The sequence below is a fragment of the Marmota flaviventris genome, chromosome 7 (genome assembly GCF_047511675.1).
Source record: "Marmota flaviventris isolate mMarFla1 chromosome 7, mMarFla1.hap1, whole genome shotgun sequence".
Classification (NCBI taxonomy): Eukaryota; Metazoa; Chordata; class Mammalia; order Rodentia; family Sciuridae; genus Marmota; species Marmota flaviventris.
In genome coordinates this window covers 117,613,362-117,634,812 of record NC_092504.1, presented here as the reverse complement: position 1 = coordinate 117,634,812, position 21,451 = coordinate 117,613,362, and the positions used below count along the sequence as shown (strand labels likewise).

Sequence of the window (21,451 nt, the reverse complement as noted above, 5' to 3'; positions counted from 1 at the left end):
TGTGGCTCAGTGGTTAAATGCTCCTGGGTTCAATCCCAATACCAATAAATAAATAAATATTGAAGTGACCCATTTTTATAATGCCATTGAATTTAGAAACATGAATAACAGAATAAAGAGAATTTTTATTATATAAGAACAGGAATACTGTTAGGTCCTTTCTCTGACTCAGTTCATTTCTTAGGTAACAAGATGTAGGCCTGGGTTATAGAAAACGCTATATAAGAGGCTGGGGTTGTGGCTCAGTGGTAGAGTGCTTGCCTAGCATGTGGTTCCATCCTGGGTTTGATCCTCAGCACCACATTAAAAAATATAAATAAACAAAATAAAGGTATGTGTCCACCTACAACTAAAAAAATTTTTAAATGCTATGTAAATGTCTTACTGTTTTTTGTTATTACTGTGCTTTCAAAATTATAAACCCACTTTAATGCACCCAAATCTAATTCTTTCCCTAATCTTCATCAACATTGTTGCTCAAGTAAAAACCATCACTATGGTCAAGAGATAGGCAAGGAAAGAAAATGGGCTCTTGGATAATATTTGTGATTTTTTTTTTTTTTTTTTTGTCTGTGGTTTTTCATCTAAAGGTGCAGTGACAGAAAAAAACGAAACTTTCAGAAAACTAACTAGAAATACCTCAGAGGAAAAAAAGAGGCTGGCTAGGCCATAAGATCATGATAAAAGGTACTCTGCCTTTCCTGTTTGTACCACCATTTGGAAGCATTTGGGAAGGTGTTGTGAGGGTGGGGTAAGCCAATGAGGGAGTGTGTTTTCTATAACGAATTCTAGCAAGCAATCATAATATCAGTGGAATAGTTCTGGTTTTTGTTATTGTTAGCAGTGCTTTAAAAAGTCAGCAATGAAATTCTCTTCAATTGTAGGGCTGACCTCTGCCATTGACCTCCTCTGACCTCTATGAACACCACTGACACTAGTCCTTTGTACAATGTAAGGTACAGACCAGGGGAAAATGCTAAGGTGGTAAATGAGAATACAGAATTTCCTCCCTACCCTACAACTCCTTTATTGTGTTTTTCTTAAAAAAAAAACAAAACATGAAAACCTTAGTATAAATTTCCCATAGTATTGTGTACATAATATCTGGTCCTTATTAAAACTCCTGTGTTAGGGCTGGGGGTGTAGCTGAGTGACAGAGCTCTTGCCTGGTGTGCATCAGGCCTTGGGTTCCATCCCTAGGACTGGAAGAAAAAAATCCTATGTTAATTTGGGATTCCATAGCTTAATAAAAAGTTCATCCAATGACAACAAGGGCTGGCCAATGGATAATGGGGAAAGTTCTGAAAGATCTGAGATTATGAGCCCTAACAAAAAAGAAGGGTTAAAGTCTGTACGCAGTGTGGCATAGTAGGTATTGGATGCCCATCAGAGCCATTCCTTTTCCCAGAAGCACAGGGGAGTGCAAGTGTAACAGAGGTCCTAGGTCAGGGGGGTCTTTGGAGCATCATGGAAGGCTGAACCCTGTAAATGGATTCCAGAGGTCTTCATTTGTCAGGTAAATTTCCACTAAATACAATCTTTATTGACTGTTACCCACTTTCTGAAGCATTACATTCACCTGTACACTGCTTAATGAAGAGGCAGGATGATTCAGAGAGGTAAATGCCAGCAGGGGACTTTGGGTGACGATGATGTGTCAGCGTAGGCTTATTGATTATAACAAATGCATCACGCACCACGTTGGTGGGGGAATGTTGCTAACAGGGCGTTTGCATGTGGGAGGGCAAAGGATGGATGGGAATTCTCTGTACTTTCTGCTCCATTTTGCTATGAACCTAAAACAGCTCTAAAAATATTTAAATAAAAACAGCCAACAGGGGAGGAGAACTACTGCTATGGCATAAAAAGAATTTGTTTCATTTGCATGGTTCTTTAAAACTTACATAGTTGGCCAAGTATGGTGGCACATATCTGTAATCTCAGTGGCTGCAGAGGCAGAGGCAGGAGGATTGTGAGTTCAAAGCCAGCTTCAGCAATTTAGTGAGGCCCTAAGCAACTCAGTGAGACCCTGTCTCTAAACAAGATGTTAAAAAGGGCTGGGGATGTTGCTCAGTAGTTAAGGCCCCTGAGTTCAATCCCCGGTACCAAAACCAAAAACAAACCACCTTACATAATTGTTTCAGTCTCTCACATGATGCTATGAAACTAGAAGAACAGGTGTCTATATTTCCATTTTTCAAGATGAGGAGATGGACGCTCAAGAGCTAATGAAACTTGACTTGGTGTAAAGAACAAATGAACATAAAAGTCAGGTCTTAAAAACCAGGCCTCTCATTCAAAGTCCAGTGACCACCGTGCTTTTCACCCAGATCTCTGATGATCCACAAGCTTTAGAGGAAAAACTCAAATCTTATTCCTGTTTCATATTGGATAGTCAAAGTAAAGGTTTTATTGATTATCAATGTAAGCAAGACATTGGAAGAAAGAAATGTAAGTAAAATTATGACAGAAAAGAAAGATTATCCAAACTATATGGCACTAATACCTTTCCAGAGCTCTAGACATGGATAGACTTTGCTTTACGATATCATAGACCCCTTTCAGTAATCAGAAAGTGACTGCAGCCCAGAGCCCTGGGACTTGGCTGCTCCTCGTTCTAGAAATGCTGGTACTGGTTTCACAGACAGGGAAAGAGGGGAAGGCCTCACAGCTGTCCTGTGTAGTCCATCCCATGAAAAATAATAATTTCACATAAAGCAGTTCTCCAAACAAGTTAAGGCTTTTTGCCTTACAGGCAGAAATGAACAACCGTTCATTTCAGAGAACAAAATTCTCAGTATTCCAAAGAGCTGATTTTTAAGAAGCTTTCACCACCACAGAATTCGGTAAGGCTAAGCTGCTTCCATGTTGCCAATAATGTGAAAGAACAAGAGGCAGGTATGCAAAAACCACTGACATTTCACATCATTAGAGAGTACACATCAGTGATCCTATATATAATAAGATATTTACGGAGTTTGGGTGTTGATCTGAGCCCTATACCAGGCATGTGTAGTGGCTCGTTTTTTAGATAAGCTAAAAATATCCCTTTGTAATGTCCTTTGTCATACTCCCTGTGGCGTTATTTTTTTCCCCTTTCTTTCATCTGTTAGTCCCTAGCCTGGAATTTCATTTAAATGAGATAGAATCTTTTTTTGAACCAGCAATGAATCTTAACACAGAAACACCCAGAGAGCTAACCCTGACTTAAATCTACAATAAGAGGTAGACTTTGGTATCAAAGCTGAGGTTTACCAGAATAAGATTATGTTGGTGTGATGTGGAGAGAGAGAGGTGGGATAGTGAATTTTAGGTAACGTTCAGAAAAAAGATCCCAAGGACAAACATCGGACTGCCCCATTAGACTGTCTAGTAAACAGCCTTTGTTCGCAATGCTCTGCCTTCCAGGATGGCCCAGGGACCTGTGACTGTGCTCTGGAAGCATTTACCACGACCTGCACAAGACCGCTTATGATGATGGATGGCAAGGAGGAGGGTGGTATTTATCCAGCATGAAAGCTTTACTCTGTTTCTTCCAACAGAAATGTACCTTTCCCACTGCAGGCTCAAGTTCTCTGCCTTCTGATCATCCACAGATCATCCCTGCCAACAACCTGGTGCCCCTGGAGAGCTCAGCAAAGCTCGCTCACCAAGCCCCCAACTTGCTAAATAATGAATCCTATTTCCTTTTGAGTCCTCCCCACTTCCTGACCAGACAATCCTCTAATCAAAAACACCCAAACAGGGTCATTTCTGTCCTCATAGAGGATAATATAATTTCAACAAGATCATAGAGTGCTAATAAATTACACCCAAACCCCAATGCACTAAAATTTTCTATCAAGCAGAGCCACCTAGTGGTAGAACGGAATGTATATTTAAAATTTTCCATTTAATTTCTCTCCTGTAATAAGCCAGTCCAGGTGGATTGGATTTTTTTAATTTTTTTTAAGTGCTCCTTTTATTCATTCTTATTTACAGTTACCTGCTTTGAGAATGCCATCTCCATCTGTTGTCCTTACCAAACAGCTATCTATGCAAGGTAAACAACCCTAGAGTTATAATCAGAAATTTTTATGACTAAAACAGAAGCCTCTCTGGAAGAAAATATCAATATTAATTTATTTCTAAAGGTAAAGAGTCATTAGGATGTTTATTTTGTATTTTTCCAAAACAAAATCCACTTCTTTTCTCCATATACATATGACTCCATGTAAATTGCCATAATAAAATTGAGAAGTGCTGCTGGGGTTGTGGCTCAGCGGTAGAGTGCTTGCCTAGCATGTGCGAGGCCCTGGGTTCGATCCTCAGCACCACATAAAAATAAATAAATGAAATAAAGGTGTTGTGTCCCACTACAACTAAAAAGCAAATATTTTTTTAAAAAATTGATAAGTGCAGCCAAGGTGAAGAAAAAGTGCTCCTCTGTGGTTTCTAGTCCCCTTCCTGCCATAAGCATATGACCTGTGGTAGAAATTAGAAGTACCTTGGGTTGTGGTTTGATTCCTTTTCTTCTTTTAAAGTAGGTAAACATTCATAGTCGGCTAGAACAGAACAAAAGCAAACTCATTGTTAGTCATCGAAATTCTATTTTCTATCCCCAAAACTGACACACTTGAGCATCGAAATTGCCTTGATCTGTGTGGTTACCTGTGCAAAAATGATCTCACTCTAGGGAGTTTAGAGGTTAAAAGATTAATGGTGACAAGGCTCCTGAAATGAAAAAAGCACTAATAACGCAGATTCGAGACTTGAGCTTGCCTCTGCCCCTCTTGGAAAGGGCGTAATTCATCACTGCTTGGTTTTCATTCCCCGTGGAACCTCTGTGTTGTTCTAAAAGCCAGAATCTGCATCCTTCAGGCTGGGATAAAATGGCTGCACCCAGGTCCTGATGAGCATGCAGAATGATTTCAGTCAGACCTCACAGCGAGAAGAGCAGGTGAGGTGAGGAATGGCCACCTTCTTAGAATCAGCCAAATCCTCTTCTATTACACCACCCTTGTTTTTAAGGGAAAAAAAAAAAGAATTCCCCTGGATATACCCCCTTATGTCTCAAAATAACTCTCCACTTTCATTGGCAAATTGATGTCTTTTGGCAGTTTTCTGGTTTTAATGAATGTGAAAGAATTATTATTTGTATTTCACAAAGTCTCAGGTGCGAAAGGAAATAGAACAAAATATTGACAGAGATTGTCATTGGTACTGGAATCCTCCTTTCCACTTTGTTTTTTTTTTTTTTTTTTTTTTTGCATTTTCCAAATTCTACTATGTGTGCATACTATAAACAGGAACAATAATATGTAACCACTTTAAGGACAAGGTCAGTGACCTACATCCATCTTCAAATGCTTTATGGGGCCCTTTGTCCCTCAGTATGAAAAATTGTTGGAAATTATACAAGTTATCGAGTGCTTCTAATCTTTTGGAAAGCTCATCTAATTTTAATAACAAATTTCTGGATTTGAGAAAATTCCATTGTAGGGTATTAAATCTGACAGACCCAGGGCGTTTTTCTTAAAGATAAGTTAAAAATACAAATTATATGATATCATAAATAGTGAATTTCATCTGAGCAATTACATCTGAGCATTAAAATAATTTATTGATTTTTAGAGAAAAAATATTGATCATCATTTTAAGACCAATTATTGACTTAATGGGAAGTAAGGAACATATAGTACTCTTACTGCCAGATATCAATTGGAAGTTGTTATATTTTATATTACTATCTATGTAAAAAAATTAATATTTTTTAGTTATAGTTGGGCACAATACCTTTATTTTTATTTGTTTATTTTTATGTGGTGCTGAGGGTCAAACCCAGCACCTCGCAAGTGCTAGGCGAGCACTCTACGGCTAAGCCACAACCCCAGCCCCTCTATGTAGAAATTTTTGCAGTGATGGAAGTATTCTAGATTCAGCCTAATACGTAGCCCCCTGGTTACTGATCACTCAAAATGTGATTACTAAAACTAATTTTATTTGATCAATTTGAATAGTCATACATGGCTACCATTTATTGTATTGGACAGCATAGATCTCTGTAAAGTACATTTGATAGAGTTACTCTCATATACAAATCAAAATTATAGATTTCTAAATTCTATTATCCATAAGAAAATGCCAGATGCTTTTCCAGGATAATTTGGTCTCAGATTTCCTTGCTTGGAAAAAAAGACATGGAGCCTGGGGGTGTATCTCAGTGGTAGAGAAGTTGTGTAGCATGTGCAAGGCCCTGGTTCCATTCTCAGCACCCCAAAACAGAAAAGAAAAAAAAAGAGATGGTTTTCTGCTTGAAAGAGGTCATTTCAACAACTTGTATGCAAATAAAAACAAGTTGCAATAATCCATGTCATAATTATACTGGATATTTAAGGATCTATCAGACCTAAGTTATTATCTACATGCATTAGATAGATAGTAGTATTTGGGCTCTGTCACACTCCAGAATTGATTCAAGCATTTATTTAAAGTTATTGCATCCTTCTATTACTAGAAAAGAAAGCAAAGCTTTTGGTTTCCACCTACCATTTCTATTCATGTTGTTCATCCATTTATCCAGTTCTTCCATCTCTATTTCCATGACAGATGGTGTGTCTTCCTCAAAAATAGGACTAGAGAGAGAGACAGCAAAAGGATTGTTGTGGGGTGGCGGGGAGGGTCGTGTGTTGCATTTCATTCTGAGAGTCTAGAACGACAATGCTGATGAAACTGGACTTGATTCAGTGTCTGTCACTCCAGGTTAGCCTGGGGTGACCCTGCTCAAGAGTATTGAGCTCTAACCGGAAGAAATGCGAAACAAACTCACTTCTATCCCTGATCCCAAACGGGAAGGCCCACAGGCCCAGGGAGTGGGCTAGAAAGGGAACCCGGGGGTCTGAAGGTCTGCAGGCCTCCTCAGACCGCGTTTAGTATTTCAACCTTGCTTCATTTCACTTCTCCTTCCTTGGGGTCTTGGATCAGTGCCCCAGATCAAGAGACCACGGTCAAGGGGCAACTTTTATCACCTCTTCCTTCAATTCCCAGGCTTTCCTAACTAGGAGAAATGGAGCTGTTACTTTCAGAAATCCAACTGTCCAGGCTCCCGGGGGCCAGAGGGCATGGCTAAGGTGCAGAAACCCCAAGTGGGTGCAGACGGAGTAGCGGAAGGAAGGACTACCGCCCCAACCACCGCGGAGGCGTGGAACTGGGGAGAGGAAGTGAAGCTACTGGAGGGGTGGGGGAGTCGCCCTAGAACTCGGGTCAGAGTGTCACCTCTGCCTCCCTCCCTCCCTCCCCTCCCCCTCCTCCCCCTCCCCCTCCTCTTCCCCTCCCCCTCCTCTTCCCCTCCCCCCTCCTTCTCCCCTCCTCTCCCGCCCTGTCCTTGCTGGTCCCTGCGCAGCGCCAACTTTCTGCTTCTAAGGGCCTCCTTCCGCAACACCAGCTCTAGTATCTTTCCGGGTGATAAATTTGTTAATCAGAATCGATTAACCGACGTCCTTGACATACATCCAGGGTCAGAATATTGAACCACTATGCATTCGACATTGGTAGCAGTCAGAAAAAGAGTCTTTTTCTGAGCAGATGACAATGAAATACAGCAGCTCCCACCCGGTCTTCCGCAGAGACTGCTCAGGGTAAGATCTGGGGACGCGGGCGCACCCCGCCTTGCGCCGCTAGGGGCCGTCCCGGTCCCCGGGGGCCCGGGAAGTAGGAGAACCCTGCAAGGGCATCGGAGCCCAGGAAAAGGCCGAGGGCTCTCATGTCCCCTCCCTAGCTGTTCTCATCCAGGAGCGAGTTGGTTGGAGGAGGTGGGGAGGACTCACACTTTCAGGTTTTCACTTCCCAGTTCATCTAAAAGGGAATAAATATAAAGGTCAAGTTAGTTTTGTCCACCAGCATCAACAGCTGAAGTCTCCTTTACAAAGCAATCCAAAAAAATTTTTAAGTAAATTACGTTTTTAAAAAAATATTTCTTCGATGTTGTGGACCCTTATTTTATTCATATATAAATGCGGTGCTGAGAATCGAACCCAGTGCCTGACACATGCTAGGCAAGCGCTCTACCACTGAACCCAAACCTAACTCCAGTAAATTCCATTTTTAAAGGAGCAATAATTAACTTCCAGGTTGAACAAGTGCAGATTGCCATATTGACATGAAGCCTAATGGGTGTGAAATCTGTTTTCTTTTGGGTAAGTATGCTCCCCTTGCTCACTTCAGATCAGAGGTATCTTGTATCTTTTTTATATCCACATGAAGAGGAAAACAGTGGTAAAGGAAAGAAAGATAGGGTTCAGCTCCAGAGCTTGCTCCTTGACCACCCTCAATAAAATGTCCCAGTTCAAAACTCCAGGGCTTTATCTCCCATGGCACACATGCTGAACACTGTGCCACTGTCCTCTGTCCTGAAGCAGGATGTGGGTCACTCCATCAAAGGCTCCTCCTGAAACTGCGCTTTTACCCCAGCTCTTTCAATGACTGGATCTAAGTTCTGAGCTTCAGTAACCTGCCCTCAGGGAGGCTGCTCCACCTCTATTTGAGAAGGACACATCTTCCTGAGGCTCAGCACCCTGCTTGCTTCCTCCATCGAGTTGGTCACAATTTCTCATCCACCCATCTGCTTGGCTCTGTTTTGCCTGTCTCTCTCACTAGTCCACAGCTCCCCCAGGACAGAGATCATGTCTGTCCTGTTCACATCATCCCCAGCTCCTGTCCTGCTAACACAGTACCTGGCAAATGCCTAGTAAATATTTATTGAATCAATGAATAGTCTTAATCTTGATTGTTCATCCCTGGGGTTAAATTCACATCCAATCTGTTGGATGGTATTATCATGATAGACATCCAGCCCACCTGCTTTTGCTGCTGCTGATTGGGATAAAAGTCAGGGAAACAGTTTACAAAACGTCTATAATGAACATCAGATTCCAGATGAACATGTGGCAAGAACCACAGCCTGATGTCTGGGCCCAGGCTCTGTTTTGTTTGGCAGGGAGACCAGAGAAATGAAGCAACAATGTCAAATGAATGGATAGTGGATAGCGCCACCGTGTTTTTATGAAGTGAGAACGATCAGAAAGAAAGCCACTCTGTAGAGGTCCACCCAATAGTCAGATGTTCCTGATCTTGGCAGTCAGAGGCCTGCTTTTATCTGGCCTACAGAAGTGCAGGTCCCAGCGAGGCAACACAACCAGCAGGCACCTGGAACAGACCTCCTGGCAGCCGTGCACTGGGGTGGTTTCCTGCAGTTGGTAAGCATGAACGGCACTGCCAATCCAGGAAAGCCGGATGCACATTTAAGTTTCATGCCATGACTGCCTGCTTTGGAGGGGCTGTTATATCCTCCTGCTCCCCAGTAGGAATCTGAAGCTTCCTGCAGGTACCTGACTCCTCAAAAAATAACTTGAAACTGGGGAAAGGAAACTATCTGCATCTTACATGTTTTTATATATTCATCTCTATTCTAAAATTTACCGGCTTGTTCCTTAAGGGATTTTACTATAAGTAAAGCCCCTAGGCGATTGATTCTCCTGATGGGGAACCCTTAAAAATCACCCTATTTTGTCCCTCCTTCTCTCCTCCTCTCCCTCTTTGCCTACCTGCTTAATAACTGCCCCCCCCCCCACTAATTTCTCAGAGAGCATGTGTCTCTACAGCCCCACTGTTGTGGGCAATGGATTTATCTTTGTAATCCGGGTTCCCTGCAGGCTTGGAGGTGAGCAAAAGCTAGCTTGCATGCAGATGATGGAAAAGTTAAAAAACCCATTACCAAAGTGCTCCAGATGCACCAAATGCGAAGCTCCTATAATCAGTATTAAAAGAGAGCAAAAAGCCTTTTGTGGCCTCGTCTTCCCTGCTCCATGGCCATTACCCCTGCCCCAGCCGCCATGGCAACAGAAAAACATCTGGGAGAGTAAAACATTAAACCAGGAGGGAGACCAATTACTTGTCCTCAGCAATCAGGCCCTGCCCGCTCCACTCCACCTGGCCTACAGCTCTTTATTAATAGCCACCTATTCCCTTTGCAACCCAGAGGCAAATGCAGCTTTTAGCAGCCCCCCTTTCTCTCCCCCCTGGATTCCATTTTCCCCTTAGAGTCCTTCCATTTCATATCCTCCTCCCCACCTTGTCCTCCTCCCTCACTTCCTGCATCACAACCACTTGGCCTGACAATACCCCACTCCTAGCTCTTCTCCTCTGTGAATGGGATGGTGGGATAATTTGGGTGTGGGCTGGGGACACAGGAGCTGCAAGAGACTCTGGCTTCCTTGTCTTATTTCCAAGCTGAGCAGTAAGCAAGTCTCTTTCCTGAGAGATTTACTGAGCAGGGCAGAACATCATGTAGCCGCTGTGGGTTCAAAGTGACAGTTTCCTGCCAGCTGCATCTCTTTCAAGACATCTACCCCCTCCCCCTGCCCCAAACACACACTCACAGCAAGGTACTTAATAAATGTTAAGTGGTAACAACTGCAAATGTAATGCCTGGAAGCCTAGGAAGAGGGGTCGCCAAACACCAGGTTACTATGCAATATTTCCTTCCCCCCTCCCCCGGACATGAAAAGACAGGCTCAAAGGGAAAAAAAGGTAATTTAGGGGGTTTAGCTCAGTGGTAAAGCATTTGCCGAGCATGCTGAGGCCCTGGGTTCAATCCCCAGCACCACATAAAAAATAAAGAACAGAGGAGGGTGTTGTGGCTCAGTGATAGAGCACTTGTCTAGCACGGGTGAGGCACTGGATCCCATCCTCAGCATCATGTAAAAATAAATAAATAAAATAAAGGTATTAAAAAAAAGGCCACAAGAAAATTTTAAACAGTAATCTTGGACTAGCTCAGTGACAGAGCGTGTGCTTAGCCTGCTCAAAGTCAGCACCGAAACAAAACCAAGGGTATTTCCAATCAGATGAAGTATCCATTCTGAAAGGGTTGGTCACGTCCTCCCCAGGTGTCACCAGACCAGGGTCTATCATGTGAGGAAAGAACCAGTGTGCCTCTGCCTACTTTCTGAAGGGACATCAAGTGTCCAGGTGCCCAGGCCTGCAACTGAGCACTCCTTTGGAACTAACCAAGCAAAATGCTGGTCTCTTTGATTGAGTTAGACAGTTTTGTTTTTCCTGAAAAAAAAAAATTAGTTATTTAAATATTCTTTTGTCTTAGACTTGTATTATAATGTTAAATAGAAATGGGTGGAGGAAGTGGTTGCTAACCATTTATCATTCTGTTCAGAAGAGATATTTATGTTTATATTAAAGGTGTGGCTAGTGAGTGAAAGAAAAAAAATCAAAAAGTTACCTTTATCAAAAAATTTTATGAGAAGCAGTTGGTCTGAATTTCTAAGTTTTCTATATTGTGTTTTCCTACAGTGAGAATATTTCAACTAAAAATGTGGTGCTGATTTGTAGTAGGGATAATGTGCCAATTTGCTTTTGCCTCTGAGAGTAGGTATTTAAAAAAAAATATTCTGACATCCTGTCATCAACTCATTCATTCAACAAACATAGACTGAGCAGATAATATGTGTGGGTACCATATAATAAGTGATAATAATAACATGTGAACATTTACTTAGAACTTACGTCAGGCACTTTTTCCTAAGTACTACATAGATACGCAGATAGATAGATGATAGAGGGAAATAGTTGCATCCCTTCATTTAATTACAATTCTATGTGGTAAGTATTGAATTTGCCCATTTTATGGATGAGGACACTGAGAGAGATTACAGATCTGGTCTTGCAAAAGCCAACCAAGGAGTGTGGTTCTACAATCTGTGCTCTCAACCGCAGTGCCACACTGTCAAACAGGAATAAGACAACTTCTTGGCTCTTTTGGACTTTAAATAGAACACAATGTAGCAGGAAAGAAAGATAAAAACACACAAAAAAAGGTCACTTGCTTATGATGACAACATGAGTATTGTGGACAGTAAGTGTGAACAAAGTGCTATGACAACCCAGAAGTGGTGATGCATTTTGCCTGGGGAATGTCTCTGTAAGAGCTTTAGCCCTGGGTACTGCAGAATGGGGTGGCCGTTTGCCAAGCAGACAAGAAGGAAATTCCAGACAGAAGGCAGAGGGCCGTCTATCCGTGGTCCCCGGAAGTCAAGCTGTGATCTGGCAACAGCAAAAACTTCAAGTATGGCTACAGGGTGGGAGGCCTGGGCCCTGACGGAGGATGAGGCCAGTTCTTGTGTGTAAATAGCCCTTGAACGGACAGACTTGCACAGTGCAGTTCAGTGAAAATCACTTTCTGAATCTAAAGCCTACAAACGTGACCCTTTGACTAGACACCTACCCTGTGCCCCTCCTCGGAGTCCATTAATTTAGCGGGCTGTGGGGCTATGGTTTGGGGCAGGAAGTTCTTACTTTGCCTGAGGTTAAACAATGGGATCCAGGTCTGTGTCCACGTAGTCCCTGTTATTCTACTCCTGGAGGCTGAGAGGCAGGGGGATGGCTTAAGCCTGCAAGTTTGAGGCCAACCTGGATAACGGGAGGCCTATCTCAAAAAAAGAAGTGGGGTCCAGCCAGCTCTGCTGCCTCTTGCCTTATCTTTAGCTTCTGCAGAAATCCCACTTGACCACTGTTATTAGGCCACCCTGTAATTTCAAGGGGTGAAGAAACTTGTATTTCCTGCTTCTAGGGTGTCTATTTTATGAGCCATGAAGGGAAATGCACTTTGGGGCTTCTCCCCCAGCTCACATTGCCTCATCTGCTAGCTTTGGAAATAGCTGTTATAGTTTCTGCTGAGAGCTAAGAGCTGCCCCCCGTGCAGGGACCGTGGGGGAAGCATTCAGGCCAAAGTCATGACCTCAAAGCCCCAGGTGCCCTGTTACTGGGCCAGAGGGACACAGAACAAGTTTTGCATATGACTCTGTATGTTATCAGGAAACCTCTTATTCCTTGAGTAATTTCCAGAATGACTTTTAAAAGCTTAACTTAAGATCTGGGAAAGTAGCTCGTGGTAAAGCACTTGTAGATATGTTTCCCAGAATCAGAAAAAGAAAAAAGGAGAAGAAAAAAGCTTCAATCTAAAAAAATGAGTCAGCATCATTTTTACCAGCACAAGACAAAAGTACCCCAAGACTGCCTGGGACCTAAAACTACCCCCAAAGCTAGTATCTGATGATTCTATGCTAGACTTTCGGAACATGCTGCTGATCTTGGGAATTTTCTGTCTTGGTTTCCAGATTGATGTGAATAATCTTTAACCAGTCAGGAATCTCCTTGCAAAAGTTTCAGTGGGAACAAGAACACTGCTTCCCCGGTCCTTTTGTGGTAAAGACCCCAAGGTCTCCAGCCTCCATCCCTAGCCCTAAATTGACCCACTGCCTCACCTCCTGACCCTCTTCCCACCTGGTGGGAAACATCACACTGGCCTCTTGGCCAAGACTATACACCATCTGCACTGGATACCAAAATGGCAGTGCTATGTTTTAAATTTCAAGGTAGACTGAAAACATGTCCTTAAAAGAAAAACAAAAAGGACATGGCATTATTAACTGCTTAAAAATGCCATTGAAATGTATCACTTATCATCACATAGTGGTTTGTTCTTTTTTTGGTTGGGGGGTGGGTACCAGGGATTGAACTCAGGGGCACTCGACCACTGAGCCATATCCCCAGCCCTATTTTGTATTTTATTTAGGGTCTCACTGAGTTACTTAGTGCCTCACTGTTGTTGAAGCTGGCTTTGAACTCGCAACCCTCCTGCCTCAGCCTCCCCAGCCGCTGGGATTACAGGTGCTTTTGTTGCTTAATTTTGAAACATCTCACTTCCTTCTACCCCATCCCAAACCCTAAATGGATGTCAGGAGAATACTCACAAGTCTGTAAAGCACTTTGAGATCCTTGGCTAGAAGGCTCTGAGTAAAAGAAAAAATGATACTGTTTTATTGAGTCCTCATTAACCTGTAAAGCAATTTTCTGAAAATAAGGATACACCAGATATTTACCTTGTTTAGTTCTCTTTCTTCTACAGTACCTCACAAGGAGTGCCACTAATAAAAGTAGGAGGACCGAGGAAATCAATGGGATCAACACCATTAATATAAACTCTAACTGATCTGTGTCCTCAGCGATGTGGGTAGAATTCGTATTTTCAGATACTATTTCTGTGGCTGTTGTAATCAACACACTTGAGGTGGTCTCTTCAGCTGTGGCTTCGTTTTCTGGGAATGTAGATGTATCTTCTGATTCGTCACCATTACCTGTGGGGACATGCACAAAACTGAGATTGCCATGGAGACAAAGCTGGTATGTTATGGTTTCAATGATTTTTAAATTTATCCTAGATACATTTGGTGATAAACTTGATCCACTGCACTTGGCCTTCCAGTTCATGGTGATACCGTGTATTGATTTAACATAAATGGAGCTTGAGCTGTGAGTATATTGAACATGGAATCAGTGCCCAGAGATACACCTTCCATAAATGCAGGCAGTTTAGCTTTGACCAGACACTTTGGATACACTTCAGCCAAGGGTGTTGGAAGCTTTGTCCTGTCAAGGATAATTTCCCAAGCCAAGTGGTGTGACATTCCAGGTGATCGCCTATAGGGTATCATGATATTTTAATAAAATTTCTGAACAAATCTAAATGTATACATACCGAAAATTCAGTGCACGCCATCTAACCCATTTAGATGTCAAGAAATGGGGCTGGGGACACGGCTCAGCCATAAAGCACTTGCCTAGCAAACTCGAAGGCCCTGGGTTAGATCTCCAGTACCGCCAAAAATAATTAAATGTAAACAGGTGTAAAGGAATTCACTCTGTGTCCTAATTTTTAATAAAAGGTACTTATCAATAGGAAAGGATGTTGGTCTTTGGAGTGATGACTTAGGTTTCAACATTAGGCCTTCCATTCTGCAAAGTACCAAGTCTGCCCGTGACAAATCCTTCTGGACTCTAAATAAAAAATATGCTGCATATCTCATTTGTAAAGTAAGATTCTCCAGGGGAAGTTCCCTTGGAGAATAAGAAAACTCCACCAATACTTAAAGTTATTCAATAAAGTGCATCTGTGTAGCTTTCCTTACTGACAAGGTACAAGCAAGTTTATTCTGTTTGAACCCTGGGTAGTACTGCTAGCCCAGCCTGTGGCAGGTCACAAAGATAGTGTACGTGGAATTTCTCTGCAAGGTGAAAGGTGAGATGCAAATGGAGAAGTTGGCTGCTTTAAGTCACACTCTACAGTACAAGTTAGACCATGACTCCACTGAATGACGGACCCAGACACAGCAGAGACAATTCAATATGTTAGCCTTGTGATTCAGGTTAAAACAATAACAATATTTGTTTGATAACTATTATGAAAGGAGTGTTTGTGTGCACCCCCACCCCATTCATATATTAGCCTTAAGGCTTAATCCCCAATATGATGATGTCCCCAATATGATGGTGTCAGGTGGGGGCATTTAGGAAGTAGTTAAGTTTAATGAGGTCATGAGGGTGAGGCTCCCCAAATGGGATTAGTGCCCTTATAGAAGAGGAAGAAGAGACCTGAGCCCTCATTCTGCCTGCTCTCCCTTTGCCCTATGAGGATTCAGCAACAGGGCAGGCAGAAAGAGGGTACTCACTAGACCCTGAATCTGCCAGTACCTTGATTTTTAACTTCTCAGTTTCCAGAACTGTTTAAGCCACCCAGGCTGTGGTATTTTGTTATGGCAGGTGAACTAAGACAGTCACAGTTAATTATTTTGGTTTTATAGATAAACATTTCAGTCTCCCACTTTCATGTCCCAGTAGGAAGAACCAATCAAAAAACAAATAAACTGTTAGCTTTCCCTACTGTCAAGGTAATAAAACAAAGAAAAAGAAAAATAGAGTGTGAAGTTAAAAGCTTCAGTTCTGTTCTGGGTCCTCTGAGATCCAATCTTTACCCCTCCAAGTGTGATCTTGGGCAACTTTCGTAATCTTTTGGTCCCAGTATCTATCATTCAGTGACAAACTGCAGAATATAACTTGATTCTGATTGAGAGTTTTGGGTGGCATTTACCAAAGTGATTATCAAATGGATTCCCTGATCCTGTGGGAAACGGAATTCCCTGTGGCATATTTATATATGCACATAGCATGATTTTTAAAGAATTCTTTCAGCGTTTCCTTCCCTTTCCCATGTCTCCACTCTGCCTCTCAATCTCCTCCTGCTTCTACTCTACTGGTGTCCCCTATATCTTTATGATATCCAATCTTCTCCTCCTTTCCTTCAGTTTGCTCTAGCTTCCACATATGAGAGAAAACATTCAACCCTTGATTTTCTGTGTCTGGCTTATTTCCCTTAGCATGATGTTCTCCATTTCTATCCATTTACCAGCAAATGCCATAATTTTATTCTTTTTGGGGGCTGAGTAAAACTCCATTTTGTACACACACACACACACACACACACACACCATTTCTTAATGCTTTCATCTATTGACAGGCATCTGGTTGATTCCCTTCTCACTATATTTTTCCTTGAATCGGGGAGGAAAGGAATGCTTGCAAATCATGAAGTTTGGCAATAAGGTGGAGAGCGAGAGAGGGAGCCTAGGAGGTAGCTTTCTGGCACTAGGGCAACATGAGCACAAGATTTCCAGAAGCCTCAGCTTTGCCAGGGCTCTTGCTGAGGCTCTCACCCCAGATGCACTGCAAACAAAGCTTCCCAGAATGATAAGATCTTTTCTGTACCTCTCCAAGGGAGACACATGACGCTCCCAGTGGAACACTCAGCCCTCTTTGAGTCCCCACTTGACCTATAGCCACAGGAAAAGAGAAAATAGGGAAGAAAATAAGTTAGCAGGAATAATGAGGACATTTCAACAATTGGAAATGAAAGAGAAATGGAAAGAAGTGCCCCTGATGGTCCTGGGTTGGGTACATGTGTTTTCCAGCATGAGACCATGGTGGTCACAGGTGGCCCTTCATGGAATTGTGTAAGGGAGCCAGAGGTCCTCTCCATAATGCACATCCTCACATATGTTTTCTACATGAAGCACCCCTTGCGCTCTGAGATTATTTTCTAGTGAATTTTTCCTTTTCTTTTCTTTTTGAGATGGGGTCTCACTATGTTGCCCAGGCCATCAAACACCTCCTGAGCAGCTAGAGCTACGCGCCCCACTTCTAGTGTCTATTTAAATAAATAAGAATCAACGGTTCATACCAATCTCTCCCATACCCTCATTTTATTTTTATTTTTCTTACAAGTATTAATTTCCAGGAATTCCTATAACAACCTCCTTTACAGTTCTCCCTGCCCCATCAACCTGAACTCTGTGATAGTCTCAAAATAATGAATAACAGTACCTGGCATTGATTGATTGCTTACTTCGTGATAGGTACTAGGATAAAGGTGTGTTGGTTGATTTGATCTTCACAACTTTATTGTCCACCTCGAATGTGGTGCCAAGAGTCAAATGAGGGCTCTGGTCATAGCTCTGTCACTTAGTTGTAGGAATTTGGAAAAATTCTTTAATCCCTTAATGACTTAATGCTCTGTTCAGTACAACAACAACAACAACAAAAATATCACCTCTTGGGTCCCCAGTTTCCTTCTAGTCCTATATCTCTGTTGATTCCAAAACATTTATCTTGTTTTTTGTTGTGTTTTTTTTAAAGTGAGAGAGAGAGAGAATTTTTTAATATTTATTTTTCAGTTTTCGGCAGACACAACATCTTTGTTTGTACGTGGTGCTGAGGATCGAACCCAGGCCGTGCACATGCCAGGTGAGCGCGCTACCACTTGAGCCACATCCCCAGCCCAACCTTGTTTTTAATCCAAAATTTTGGACATGTAATATACCCATGGTACTAAGCTCAAAAAGGAAGTTTCTCTATCATCCTTTTTCCCCAAGTCCCATGGTTTCCTTCCCCAGAGATAATTGCTCTTTCTGCTGCCTTCCAGAGAAACCCTATCACACTAGTAAGTATGTATTTCCTGTTTTCTTTTTTTTTAACACAAATGGTAGCAAAATTTATATACTGTCCTGAATCTTACTTTTTTCTCTTCCAATTTCATCTTGAAATTACTTCATGAGTGTATACAGAGAGCTTTCTTTGCCCCCTCCCCACTGTTTGGAATTATTTTTTGATGGAAATCTAGATTGTTCTTTTTGTATTTCCAAACCTGCTACAATATCACTGTGGTTCCTTCCGTTTGCACAAGGGCAAGTACAGGGTACCTCAGAAGGGGGAGGCAGGCTGGGCACAGCGTCACACTAAGACAACTCTCCCCCAGTGCTCACTCAGGGAACTGGCAGGATTCAGCCAGGGAAAGGCCAGATGTCCAAGGATCTATGAGGTCAGAGGAAAGTGGAAACCACCAGGGATCAGCCCTAAGAGTCATAGACAGGGGAGTCGGAAAAGGGTCAGGGGGAGTGTCACAGAATGAAATTAGTAACCAGGAGTGGGTGGGTCAGCAAAGCGCCAGAGGTGAGATTTAGGAAAGAAATCAGAAGTAGATGAAAGAGCCAGGGGTCACACCAGTGGACATGAGTGGAACAAACAGACAGCAGCTCAGGAGACTTTCTCCTGAAGGATTGTAGCTGTTCTCCCGTGACCAGCAGGGTCACAGCAACTTTTAACCCTGAAACCACCGTGCAGCCTCCCGTAGCCCTTGGGGCTCCAGCCTTTTCTAATAAATATTTGCCAAGGCCCATTTAGTCCATGGTGACTTCCTGTGGGAGGCTCCTTCTGCTTCCTGGGTACAAGGCTTCTTCCAGCCCCGGGGTCCAGCAGCACTGTGGAGGAAAGCAGTGATGGGTCCTGTGGGAGTTGCAGGGACATTTCTTGTGTTGATCCAGGGCCCCTTGGACACAGCCATGTTATCACTGAAGGGAGATAAGATCTGAATTCAGAAGAGCTGGGCTTGAGACCTGCTGTCAATCTCTAGCTGGGAGACCAGGGAAGAATCCTTTCCCTTCTAGAACCTTCCATTCCTTAAAAGACCCAAAAGTAAGCCTTCTGATCTGCCTCTCCCACAATGTTAGCATAAAAGCAAAAGAAATAATAAATGTTAGGCAAGAATTCTCCGTTGAACTACATCTCAGACCATGTAATAATGAATGTGAAGATGCTTCCAAAGTCTTAAAGGGGCACGCACAGGCCAGGTGCTGGTCGATTTGTTATTTTTGTGTCTTACTCTTTTTCTTTCCCCATCTCTGTACGTGTCTATTTCAGTTGTTCCCCGGAAGGTTCATCTGCCTGGTACTACTTCCTTATTTTATGTTTGAATCTTCTTATCTAAATTTGGATGTATTTCAGGGCACAAGGGGTGGGGCCTGGGGTGAAACTGGTGACACTGCTAAAGAGAGAGAGAGAGAGAGAGAGAGAGAGAGAGACTGACTGAGGGTGAAGAGAGGGACTTTAGCAAACACAAGTGCAGGAGAGAAGAAGAAACCCAAACACAGCCCTTGAAAAGCAGAAAGACCTTGCAAAGCTTGGCATTCGTGCCCCTGAACCCTGCATGTGACCCACCTACCAAGTCAGGTGTGAGGGCTCAAGGCTGGTGGCCCTAAAGGTGCAGGTCCAACACATTGTCTCTCTTTTGGGTGGCCCACTCCTGGTTATCTCAAGTGACCTCAACACAAACTCTCCCAGGATTATTATTAGCATTACTAAGAGGTAATGGAAATGGTCATGTGACCTTGCATGCAACCTTCAATACCTCCCCAGACTGTAAATCCTAAAGTCCCCGGATAATAAAGACTGCATGGTGTGCAAGGCATTTACAAATGCTTATTTACAATATTCATGCAAACACATCTGGGTCTCATACATCTGGTGAGGACCCCTGAGGCCCAGGGGCTCCAGCAGCCCAGCCACACAGAGCCCCCTTATCACTGATCTGAGCATCATCACTGCGTGGAAATGACTTTGCTTCTTTGTGACGCAAACAGGCTCACTTCTCTTTTTTTTTTTTTTAAGTGGAAATGTGTAACCAAGGTCGTTATTTTGTTTTGTTTTGTTTTTTGACATTTGGTTTTGTGTTTCATTTTTGGGCTTGTACTTTTTGGTGCCGAAACCTAGAAATGAAAACTATTTGTTTGTTTGTTTTGGGGGGTGCTGGGGATGAAACCCAGGGCCTCACACATGCTACCACAGAGCTACACCCCCAGTTATTCTAATTTTTAAAATTAGACAGAGTGTTATATACTAATGGCCGGACTGTCAGGCTGCTAATGCAACATGAAATTAAGCCAAGGTGAGAGAATATTACTAAACAGGATGTCAGGATGAATGCCGAACCTCAATCAGATACCCCATCTTTCATTTGTTAATTATATGAACTCTGTACACAAATTATGGAAACACGTATAATTTAGATGGTGAAATGAAACAGATCATGGCAGGTGTTAATTGTTCTCTCCTGCTCTGTGGAACAACGGACCATATATGTATTTCAGGAGGCCCAGGAACCAAATCCAAGAAGTCTGCCTACTCTTCCTTCTCCCCAGTAGCATTTTGGAAACTGGCTTTGATGTGGTCAGGACAAAACAGGAACAAATGCCCTTACCAGACTCACCAGGCACCCGCCTATCGAGGGAGCATTGTTTGACAGACAAGGTAGAAGGGTGACACCTCTGGGACACCGTTGCTCATGGACCACAGATGGCGCGCAGAAGTGCTCTGCTCTTTCTCTAGACCACCTGGCTTCAAAACAGCACTAACCTATCATTTGCTGTTTGAAGTCACCTCCATCATGGACTTCTCTCTGTTCGTCTCCTCCACTATCCTGGACTCTGTCCCGAGCATCTGGAACCCAGCCTACCGAGTTCAATCAGATCCCCATCTTTCATTTCAGTAGTCCTTCAGGTCACAGCTGTTTGTGGAGTGAATGACTGAAGGAAATGTGGAAGGGGGAGGCGGGTCAGGTAACATTGTTATCACTCCTCTCACCCTATAATCAAGAATCTGAGCCAGGTGCTGTGGCGCACACCTGTAATCCCAGGGGCTCAGGAGGCTGAGGTGGAAGGATCTTGAGTTCAAAGCCACCCTCAGCAACTTAGGGAGGCCCTAAGCAACTCAGCAAGACCTTGTCTCTAAATAAAATAAATTAAAAAAAAAAAAAAGGGCTGGTGATGTGGCTCAGTGTTTAGTGCCCCTGGGTTCAATTTCTGGTACCTAAGTAAATAAATAAAAGAATCCGATACCCTCCTCACCTGATAACTTCCTTCCAGGAAATACAGGCCCTCCCCCCCACAAAAAAAAAAAAATCCTGGGGAATTAAAGAAATTGCTTAATGCAAAACTATGAGTCCCTAGTGATGAGATGTCATGTTTAGAGTTCCTTAGTGGGGGGAACGGGGCATTTCACAGGCCTGCCCACACAGGCCACTTGATCCCCCCTGGGAGCAGGACTTGGAAGTGAAGGGGCTGCTGTTTTCACTGGAAGCCCAGTGCTCTCTGTATGTGACAGGTTTTGATAAGGGAAAATAGTGACCTAATTTGTTTGTCCTGACATATTTCCTTGAAGAAGAAATGGTCAGAAAAAT

At 42.9% G+C, this 21,451-nt stretch overlaps 1 protein-coding gene and 1 long non-coding RNA gene across 3 annotated transcripts in view; one reads left to right on the top strand and one right to left on the bottom strand.

The window, feature by feature from the left end:
- Positions 1–21,451, bottom strand: part of Tmem154 (transmembrane protein 154) — a 44,576-nt gene that overhangs the window by 10,114 nt on the left and 13,011 nt on the right. The window contains exons 2-6 of the mRNA XM_027926571.2: positions 13,932–14,186; positions 13,803–13,841; positions 7,806–7,833; positions 6,529–6,614; positions 4,487–4,544 (exon numbers count right to left, since the gene is read on the bottom strand). Coding sequence (XP_027782372.1) covers positions 4,487–4,544; positions 6,529–6,614; positions 7,806–7,833; positions 13,803–13,841; positions 13,932–14,186 — 466 coding nt within the window. The remainder of the gene's footprint in view (positions 1–4,486; positions 4,545–6,528; positions 6,615–7,805; positions 7,834–13,802; positions 13,842–13,931; positions 14,187–21,451) is intronic.
- On the top strand, positions 7,349–20,986 carry LOC114085435 (uncharacterized). Of its 2 annotated transcripts, none has more exons than XR_004618697.2 (3): positions 7,349–7,616; positions 8,109–8,174; positions 20,364–20,986. It is a non-coding gene; the product is annotated as an uncharacterized lncRNA (long non-coding RNA). The 2 variants fall into 2 exon arrangements; XR_004618696.2 differs by lacking the exon at positions 20,364–20,986 and adding an exon at positions 8,449–8,745.